Below are 10,542 nucleotides of genomic sequence, written 5' to 3'. Positions count from 1 at the left end.
TGCATTGACTTGGCAGAAACTACTTAAGAATCGCTACTCCTCCTCCTCCCTGATTACAGCCCTTAGGAAAAAAATGTGATGACCCCTCGTTTTTCCATTATTCAGCACATTTTTGTGGTCTTTCATTTCATTAAACCTCAAACTGTTTTTATTTCTTCCTTGCCTCATCTTCTCCCTTCAGCAGGGTGGATGTTAGAGAAAGTGCCTCTGATTCAAATGGACAAGAAGACCCAAAAAGACATTACTGTGGCAGAACAATTAGTTATTAGGTGAGCAGTATCAAGTCTCATTGGATACAATCTATAACTAGTAACTTGTGCTGGTTTTTATCTAGTGTCCAACCACCCATATTAATTCTACACTTTTGTTTTTAGAACAAAAAACTAGTACATTACTGAGATCAGTCTTAGAGACCTCCAGTTGTCCAGGACACCCACCACCTTACACATACAGGTGCTCTGTGTGCTATCTGCCAATCTATTTGTTACCCCCCCCCCCCCCTATTTTACCTTTAACTTGCAGAATTCATTATATCGTTCCTTTGTATTTTTATTCATCATTATTCATCCTTCATCCTGCCTGCCCATGTCACTGTGTAGAGCAGCGAGACAGTGGCTAGACGAAGAAAACCATTGCTTGTTTTTCTGCTGGGTTTCTTCTCAGCTAGCTCAGTCTCCTTAAGAAGTCCGCTTGTCACACCACATGTGCCAGTGCAGGGAAGGGGACTGAACCACATGGCTGATCTCTAAAATACTCATTCCCTCAGGTTTCATCCCATGTGTGCTTCGCTTGCTGTTATGTCTTTTCTGATATAATTGTGCTCCAGTTCTGCCTGGAACCTTCTCTGTAGTTTGGTTCGTTCTTGTGGCTCTAGGTTTTTCCAGGGTTGTCGAGGTGCCAGGTCTGCACATATATATGATGTGCCAATCTCCACCCCTTTGTTATAGGATGGACAGAACACAGGATCAGGTTAGGACAGGTCTAAGACATTTTAGTCCAGGAGAAGGATTGCAATTTGCCTTTTTTCTCATAATATAAATGCCTGTGTAGCAACAGATACTAAAAAATTCTCAATTCTATATTGTGACGTGGCTCAGACTTAAAGAATACTATTAAGGGGAAAAATCTTTGTCTTACAGTTTACCTCCCTTTCTCAACCTGCCTTTGCTGTGGGCTTGTTTTGTAGATGCCAGTGAAGCTCAACACTAGCATTGCAATCTAACAAAGGGCCATTTCTGCCAAGCTATGTCTACATTTTTCAGACATCAAGCGAGTAAAATCTACAATCTTGTGAGAGAGGTAGGAGACAAACAGATTATTCTTCCCACCACCGATGATCAGGCTTTAGGACAGATAGCACTACCTGCCCCAGAGTGTGAAATTGAGCCATCCAGGTATGAAGTCGAGATTGCTGTACTGAACTGAAAGAGCAGGTTATAGAGAACGCAATCAGCTCTGGAGGAATCTGGGCAGGGTACTGTGGATAACACCTTTCCTTTCGGGAGGGACACTATAACGATGATATAGATGTCTTGAATAGTTGTGATCATTAATAACTCCAAGGAGCCAAGAGGTCTCTTTTCCATACTATCCAAACAACACCATTTCACCCCTACACTTTTAGTATTATACTGGCTTCTGGGAGAATCCACTATCTGTTGTTGCAGAACAAAGGTTTCAATGGTGCTTTTGTTTAGTTTCTTGCTTTACAACCCAATGGAAATAACTCTTTCTCTCAAATGGCGCTCAATCCACATTGTTACAGTAGACTTAGATTTTATTTAAAAGGAAAATCTTTCTGTATTTCTGAGAAGCTACTCTTATTCTTTTGAACAACATAAACTCCTCTTCCGTGGCATGTGCTGCATATAAAAGCTTTGGGAGTGAAAACTTATCTAAAATTGGCAGGTAGCAGGGCACACAGGCGCTCTCTAAAATCAGGAGGAAATGGGAGAGTTGAAAAATAATGTGAGAGTCTAAGAACACAATGGAATTCAGAGTAGATGTTAAGTTCTTAAAACTTCAGTCTTGCTTGTCAACATTTAAAAATGTCAACAGTATAACAAAAATAAGGTAGATGTAAACAGTGAAACGTATTATGTTGCTTGGATCTTGGCAGTCACCGCCAATGAAATAATAGCAGGAAACTGTAGAGAAAAAAGCAGTGAAATCATTCTGCAGTCATTGGGTATTCATGTGGGTCTTCTGTGCTGAGATAACACTTGGGTTTATTTGTATTTTAGAATGAAAGATTGCTGTTATAATTGGAAACTGTTAAAGGTTTTGTAGCTCAGGCTAAAGGTTATCCAGGCTGCTGCAGCAGATATCCGAATTCTAACAAAAGATATACTGATATACTGTAAGGACAGAACGTTATAGCTGGAAGAGTAATCTAAAAATATACATAGAGCAAGAATTCTGCCGTGCTAGGCACTTGCTAGAGCTGATAAGAATTGCGATTGTGGTGGGTTTTTTTTCCCTTCAAATATGTGAAGCTATACTGAAACTGAATCATACCATTTTGAGATTTCACGTATACTCTTGTCAAGGAATGCCTATTTTTCTTTCCTGAGTGATCTCTCTTGTAACCGAGCCTAAACTCTCTGAAGATTTAACCTTCTGTGGAAGCGTTTTGATTACAAGTGCCGTTAATGCTAATGAGTTATTTATGAGTGTAACAGAGGGGAATCGATTCAAGTCAGAGTGTATTTGAGAGTGGGAATAGAGCCCACAGATACCCCCATATAGTTAAATGAATTCCTATAGTACCTGGTATGAGATTGAGATGACTGTTGCTCAGACCTCTGTCAGCTAACCTTGTTGGCTGAAACTTTAGGAACATACGCAACTGAAATCCAAAATGCATTTCACATTGCAAACTATTTTTGCTACCAGATTAACAGGATTTGTTCTCATGCATCTCCTGGCTTCTGGTGCATTTGTTTAACTTGTTAAAGTCTTCTACTTGTCTAAAAAAATAACAAACTCCTACAGCCAGCAGAGCTGGTGCTATAGGATGCTAAGATCTAAAACTTGCACACATGTATCTTGCCTATTTCAGAACTTAGCAATGAGTGATGCATCACAATGTTACAACTGCCACAGAGTTCACAGCTCACTCGTTGGATCAGAGTCACTTTTGAGAGGGTTATCTGTTGTTTGCCTGTAAAAAAAAAAAACAGCTATTTTAAGCATTTACTTTTGTTCTCCACTGTAAATAAACAGGAACTGCCTTCATCTCATCTGTTGTGTTTGTGTACACCAGGGCACCTCCCTGTGTCATGCAAACTCTCAGCTGGCTGGGGCAGCCTGGAGGATCCACCAGAAGGGAACCTCCCTGGATTGGGAGCTGAGGTGTAGGAAGGAATGGATCTACTGCTGCTGTTGTATTGATAGCACCAGGGCACTTCAACCTGTCCAAACCAGGCATGGCTTTTCCAAAAGAAATAGGAACTTGTGTGACTAACACCTCAGCTGGACTTCAGGAACATCTTGTACTGCTGTGAATACTCTGCCAGGGCTTTAGTGATGTGAATGCCCTTTGCCATTCAAGATGCTCTGTGGAGGATCAGAGTACTAGATGCAGCATATTTTATTTTCTGCCTGGTTTCCTAGTTGGTCAGATTCCTTTTGTACTGTTTTGTCCTGGGTGCTGGAGGTCTTCTCTTAATTTACGCTCCTATATTAACTTCATGAGATTGTTATGCCTTGTTCGCGAATCTGTTGGTCATGGCGTGAGGTGTGTTTCTTCTTCCTGTTGTAGACTGAAACCAAACCAGCTACATAGTAGTTTCAAGGCTCACTGTTCTTTTGGTTTAAGAATATCTGTACTGTATATACAGTTCCACATTTTGCATGATCGCATTGCTCTCAAAACAAAAAGCTAAAACCAATAGTTCAGTAAATGCATCAGTTAATTGTATTCAGGCTGCTTAATATCAAGCTCATTTTTCTAGAGAACTTTTAAACCAGACTCTTACCGATGTGTATTTTCACATTATAGGTGGTGAAGCTTGTGTGATATGCTCCCCCATTATCCCGAGCTTCTTTAAGTGGTGCCGGTGAGAGTGGCTACACGATCTACCCAGTTCAGGTGTCTGTCAAAATCTGGATGTACAATACTGCATTTATTTTACAAATTTCTAAAAGACTACATGAAACTCCCTGTGTGTGTGTGTGTGTGTGCATGAAAAAGGGGCAGAAAGGATGTTTGTAACTGTGTATTGAAGTGATCAAGATCATAATATGCATAAACAGTTGTGACAATTGCTTTGCAGTGCCTGTGTGGTAGGCTTGGCACGCCTTCTGGGTCGCAAGGACCTTGGGGTGATCAGCAACCCAAACAGTAGGTGCCAGTTTCAGTGAGGCAAAGCCGAACCTCAGGGCGATGTAAGAGCGGCCAGGGTGCAGCGGGAATCAAGCATGATGAGAAGATTGGCACGAGCTCTGGGCACATGCCTTCCACATAACACGTGTACTTCCATGTGAAGTCCTACTACTCTCTACCTGTCCTTGCCAGATTTTGTTGAAGCTACATGGTGAGCTTGGGAAGGAGGGGGAAGTCCAGTGTTATAAGCAAAATCCTAAAATGCCACAGACAAAGAACACCAGTAAATTGATTCATGGCAGAATTTCTCTATCTGTGTTTAAGAAAAAGAAAAGGTGAAGCAAGGCTTGTGTATCCAAGCAACTGTAAAGCTTTCTCTGTTGCCATGAGAGGTTTTATCAGTGACGCAGTGGTAGAAACTGTCCTCTTACAACTGAAGGTTGTGGTAGGAAGAAAGGAGGGGTTTTCCTGACAGACAGACTGGTCCTGCAGAGAATCAGCAAGGAACAGCCTAGAAGTCTTATCAAAATAAGAACGATAGAACTCATTTACTTCCAAAATATAAATATGAGACCTCCTCGAGGCTCTGCTTTGGGAATGATTTATCCTCTCCCAATCAGTCTATGGGTGAAACAGATGCAATATTTGACCTGAAAAGAGAATTCACCTGCTACCTCCTGATTAATACAGCAGAAATATTTGCTGTGTCTTACCAGACTTACAAAAGCAAATCCTCAAACACATGTACCTAATTAATGATTTTCTTCTTTAGTATATAAAACAGAAAAAGAATGCATTGTGCATATCATCTGATGCTGTATATTGCATTAATATATTGCTGTATATATTGGCATGTATATGGCATGACATGAATATGGCATTTATGCATGGTGTACGGCTTCTGACAGGCAAGATTCTCATTTAGCATTACAGATGTACAAATCAGTGTCACTTTGAGGAAAGTAGGTTTAAGAGGCTGTTTACCTGCATTTGTGGTTTGAAAGATGGCCAAGGAAGAACAACAAATTCCTTGCATAATGTTTGATCAGGGAATAGATTTAGAAATAAAGATCTGGAGTTATGCTAGTTTATTACTCCAAGAGTAAAATGTTTCAGTATGTTCTGAAGAGCAGATGGCCAACAAACATCTTTGTGCAGGAAAAGGAAATATTTCCTTAAACATCCTGCAGCAAACGTGACTGATTGAGCTTCCTTTTCCTTCTGCCTGGTGCATTTCCCTTCTCTGCACAGGCAGGATCTAACCAGATTTGTGGGGTATGTATGAACTGCAGGTTACTTTCAAATTCATAACTATGAAATGGTTCGTTTAGCAGGACAAAGGCCAAGCCGGCAGACACCCTTTTTCCAGCTCAGCATGTGCATAGCAATCGGAGGGTGGCAAGGAGCTTTTGTTAATCTCAACCGAGCTGGCAAGAATGCTGCAAAATGAAGTCTTTGAAGATGTTTTTTCTTCATTTTTAGAGCAACAGTTTGTTCAGAAAAGCCTGAAAATCTGCAAAATATTGAAAGACCTCCCTGGCAGTCATATAACTTCAGCAAATTTCCCCACTAGCAATTAGCCTCTACTGTTTCCTTTAACAGCCATTTTTTTTCACAGGTTCTGTTCCGATACAACTGCAAAAATGTTTTTCCCTCAGCCTGAATGGACTTTTTAAAAAAACTGGGTGACAGAAAGGATTAGGGTATCAGGTCAGGTTGGGGCTGATCCAAGCCGCAGTGGGTTTTTTCTTCCTTTTAGTTTAAACATGAAGGAATTGAAAGCTTAAAGAGCTTTCTTAAAATAGTTGGGACTCACACTCCACTTCCTAATGTGCTCACATCACAAGACCAACCGCTGCTACTTGCTCTTTTGTCCGAGGCTCCAGCGGAGAGCTGAGATGCTGATGGCTCTGCAAGGACCAATCCTTCCTGCTTCCCTGGGGTCCCCCAGCTCTCACCCCAAAGGCAGCCCAGGTAAGGGTGCCCTTTGGGCACCGATGTCACACTCCACCTTCCTGAGCCCGAACAATCCTGTGCCTTTCACAAAACAAAACAAACCCACAATAGTTCAGGGATTGGTTTAGATGTTTTTATTTTTATATGAAATCATAAATACAAAATAAAAATAGTAAACAAGTGCTATAGATTTCTCTTTTTGTTGGAATGAGGCTCAGGCCTGATCCTGAGCGCTTCCGAGTCTTAAAGCTCAGGACTAGGTCTTTGCTCTTGGACTTAGACTTTTACCCTGAAGCCAGTGACCTCAGGAACAGTGTTCCCTCGAGTTAATTTTTACAGCACATCAACATGACATGTAGGCATAGTGAAGGATGAGACTGAATACAAAAACATGGTTTTTTAAGTTGACCTCACTTCCTGCCAGTATTGTTGGGCACTGCCCCACCGACCTCAGCAAAACCTTCTTACAAGCAAGTTGTGCTTTTGGTAGGATGGTGCTGTGTTTGCTAGGATATATATAGTGCTGCTTCTTCCAACAGGTCGTCTTGTGTAATTGTTTCAGATTTTGGTTATGAGGGGATCTAGCCCGGATGTCACACAAAGCTATTTGTAAAGAAGTTTGCCTTGTTAAAAAAAGAGTGGGTTTCACTCCCTCTCTTCCAGACACCAGTTTTGATTTCACTTTAAATGCTGGCAATGAACCACACAGAAAGTCTTTTGGTCAGAGCTCAAACCCTGCAGCACTACTGAAGGCTCTACAGTAAAGACACATGCAGGTGTGTCTGTCAGCATGGGGCTGCTTTTTAGTTCTTTAATTTGAGACAAAATAGAGTGAGGTCCAGGATTTAATCTAATATCTCTTGACTGTTTGCTAGGCACCAGAGCACTGAGTGAGGGTGTAGCGTGTCTACAGGCTGGGTGACACAGACAGTTGGACATGATCATTTAAAACAAAAATAAAGTAACCATGAAACAAAGGCACCAAACCACATAACAAGCCATCTTTGTTAATTTCTTGCAAAATATATGCATTTAAATACATTTACAGTTTACAAGGTTACACTGTTTAGAAAAAAAAAAGTTGCAATGATGAAATACAGAATATTTCATTCTTGTACCAGAACTACATCTCACATCATAACAACAGTATTATAGCCTTTATTAAAATGCAGATGGTATAAGAACTGCACCTCTTTATAGAACAAAACTGGTTCTAGATGTTTTGCTCTGCTCTTGTATTGTCTGATGGGCTCAGACCCTGCGTGTTTAGCAATGAAAGCGGTTATCTTTAAAAGGGTAAATCATGTGCTCAATATTAAACATCAGTATTTTCAGGGGCAAGGCTTTAGTCTCATTCAGGTCTGTGTATGTATTGATACCACTGAGGTTTTAAATTTGCTAAGTGGAGTAAAAACACAGTTGATGTAAATCTGTCACAACCCCACAGTTATGGTTAGTCCATAAGTCTCGGCATTATCAGAAACTTGTAAGAGTTAATGCTCCCTTAGGTGTGTGCTGTATTGCTACATGGTTCTAAGAGACACATGAGGTCATTGTGTTGTGCTGAGGAATACGCACAGCAAATTTCCTTGCTAATTGTTGGCAGAAATCTTATGGCGATACAGATGCTGCCACAGTCTTTAGCAAAATTACGTGTTGACTTAAAAGTAGAAGTAATTTGCATGGAAGAATATCAGGCCAACCCTTAAGCCCACCTTTAAACAAAGTGTAAAATGAAAGGTGTCTGCTAACATTCTAGGCTGTGACAAAGTTTAGCAGGTGTTGAGCTCAGAAATTTAATGTTGCCCAGAGCACCTTCCTTCCAGTCTGCACAGTGTTACCAGGGTAATACAGAGGAGCTGAGAGCTGCAAGAGCCATGACTTCACAACTCCTGATTAACCTGCATAAAGTCTCAGTCAATATATTTGGTAAAACTCTTCTAGTGACTTCTTTGCCTGATTTAGTAAATGAAGGAAAGCACTTGTTAACTAAATCATGGTGGGGAGCCAAACAAGCGCACATCCAGCTGAACACACAATTCAAAACTGGCAGCAAGTGGGGCTCAGCAAGAAGGCCATGAAAGCTGTCCGTGCCCCAACCATCAATCCAGCGCAATCGTTACGTTTCCAGTCTCCTGTAGTGCAGATGAGAGGACACAGAGGGATTCCCCGCTGGAGCCTGGACATACAAAGATCTCCTAGGTCTCCGAATCTAGTCCTCCAACAATTCTGGCAATAAGTTCATATGCAAGTAAAATCTGAACAGAAGCTGAACAAGGAGAAGGGATGAAGAACCTCAAGGGGCAACCTAGTATAATCTGGTTTGTTCTCCGCTAAATGACTGCAGCTACTTGAAGTCTCCTTCAAAGGTCTCAAAGACACACAGACCAATACACTTCTCTGAGGGACTGAAACAACTGAAGAAAATCAAATATCCTTCTCCAAACAGTTACTTGCCCATGGGATTAAGGACCAAGGTTAGTGTCATGCTTTAGACAGAACCCCTAGTTTAGTTGCTCAAATGGATGAAGAACAAAAACCCCTAAGCAGTGAAAGCCCCAGCGGGAACAGCCAGATGCAGTTTTTCAAGAGAGACAACGAAGAAGGGAAAGTTCTCGGCGACAGTGCACATCCGACGGTCCGGTCCCGCCAGCCCGGCTGTGCCCGGGAGGCACCAGCACCAAGGGCGGGCTGTAAAGTACTCACAAGTCTCCGGGTAACGCCGGGAACAGGACGGGACCTGCGGCGAGAGCCGAGCCCGCGCCGGGCGAGGAGGCGGCTGCGCCTGGACGGGGCGTCCCGGCAAACGCCGCCGCGGTTCGCCCGGGCTCCTCGGTGCCTCCAGCCGCCCCGGCTCGGGGAGATGCTGGTTCGGCTGCGCCGTGCGGCCGTGGAGGGCTTCGCTCGCCCCGGCACCGCGGACAGTCAGTACCGAGTCCTCGGCGGTGCCGAGCACGGCGCTGCCCGCAGCGAAGCAGTCAGACCCGCCGGGGAGCCGGGATGGCGGGCAGTGAGGCGCTGCCGTGCCTAGGACTGCCGCTTCGCGGGGATCCCCGTTAAGAGGCTCTAGGCAGGGAGCTCACCGCAGACGCTTCTGGAGCGATGTCCCGTGCCCGCCGGAGGAGCGCGGCAGCACCGGCTTGCAGCCGCCCGTCCGTGTCCCCGCAGGGCCGGGGGAGCGGGGCAGCCCCGCTCAGACGTAGTTCTTCTTGTCGTACTCGCCGTTGGACGTGGGCCGCCGCGGCGCCGAGTACTTGACGGGGAAAGAGGTCTCGTCACGCTGGGAGCAGGAGCAGCAGCAGATGAGGCAGCCCCCGAAGAGCAGCAGGGCTGTGGCCGCCCAGCCGATGTAAAGCGCGGCCCCCATCTCCCGCTTCTGGGACGTCGGCACCGTGGGGTCGTAGAAGTCCCTGATGACGATGTTGGCGAACCAGCAGAGTGGGATGAGGACCAGGACCCCGCAGAGGATGTAGATGGCTCCGCCGGCGATCACGATGCGGGACTTCATCTTGCCGGGCTGGATGCAGTTGGTGCACTGCGCGCCCACCACGGTCACCATCAGCGCCACCAGCCCCAGCAGCGCCACGACGACCGTGAGCGCCCGCCCCGCCTGCACCTCGGCCGGCAGCGCCAGGATGGAGTCGTACACCTTGCACTGCATCTGCCCTGTGCTCTGCACCACGCAGTTCATCCACAGCCCTTCCCAGATGGTCTGCGCCACCACGATGTTCACGTCGATGAAGGCCGACACCTGCCACATTGGCAGCCCGCAGGCCAGGATCACCCCCACCCAGCCCAGGATGCCCAGTCCCAGCCCCAAAATCTCCACCGCCGACGAAGTCATGGTGCCGCCGCTGCCCCAGCAGAACCTCCGAAGAAAGGACGGCGCGGCCGCTCCGCACCACTCGCCCCGGGCAGCTGCCGAGCCGGCTTGGAGCGCCGCCGCCGGGCAGCGCTATATGAGCAGCCGCAGGGCGACCTCCCACCGCCCGCCCTCCCGCCTGGCCCGGCCCTTTCCCGGGAGGGGGTGGGCGGCAGCACGACCCGCGGTCGGGGCCGCAGTCGGGGGGCAGCTCTACCCTCTGCTCGAGGCTGCCGGGGGTCCCGCCGCAGCCCGTGAATCGCCCCTTTTCTCGGCTCGGCCCCCTACTCCGGGAGGAGCTCTACGGGACGCTCCCGGGAAAGTGTGGGGCTGGAGGAATCTCCTCCCGGATTTCGGCCGGTCGGACTTCTTCCTTTTAGTGCCGTTATCTGTGTAT

At 45.7% G+C, this 10,542-nt stretch overlaps 1 protein-coding gene across 1 annotated transcript; it reads right to left on the bottom strand.

Annotated features, from left to right (window-relative positions):
* Nucleotides 1–6,402: 6,402 nt before the first annotated feature.
* CLDN5 (claudin 5) lies at nt 6,403–10,222 on the bottom strand. Its single transcript, XM_065851411.2, has one exon. It carries the CDS (start codon nt 10,125–10,127, stop codon nt 9,477–9,479), a length of 651 nt encoding a protein of 216 aa, XP_065707483.1. The 5' UTR covers nt 10,128–10,222; the 3' UTR covers nt 6,403–9,476.
* Nucleotides 10,223–10,542: the final 320 nt, after the last annotated feature.

The sequence above is a fragment of the Patagioenas fasciata genome, chromosome 17 (genome assembly GCF_037038585.1).
Source record: "Patagioenas fasciata isolate bPatFas1 chromosome 17, bPatFas1.hap1, whole genome shotgun sequence".
Classification (NCBI taxonomy): Eukaryota; Metazoa; Chordata; class Aves; order Columbiformes; family Columbidae; genus Patagioenas; species Patagioenas fasciata.
The sequence above is the reverse complement of the archived record's forward strand: the minus strand, read 5'-3'. Positions and strand labels throughout refer to the sequence as shown.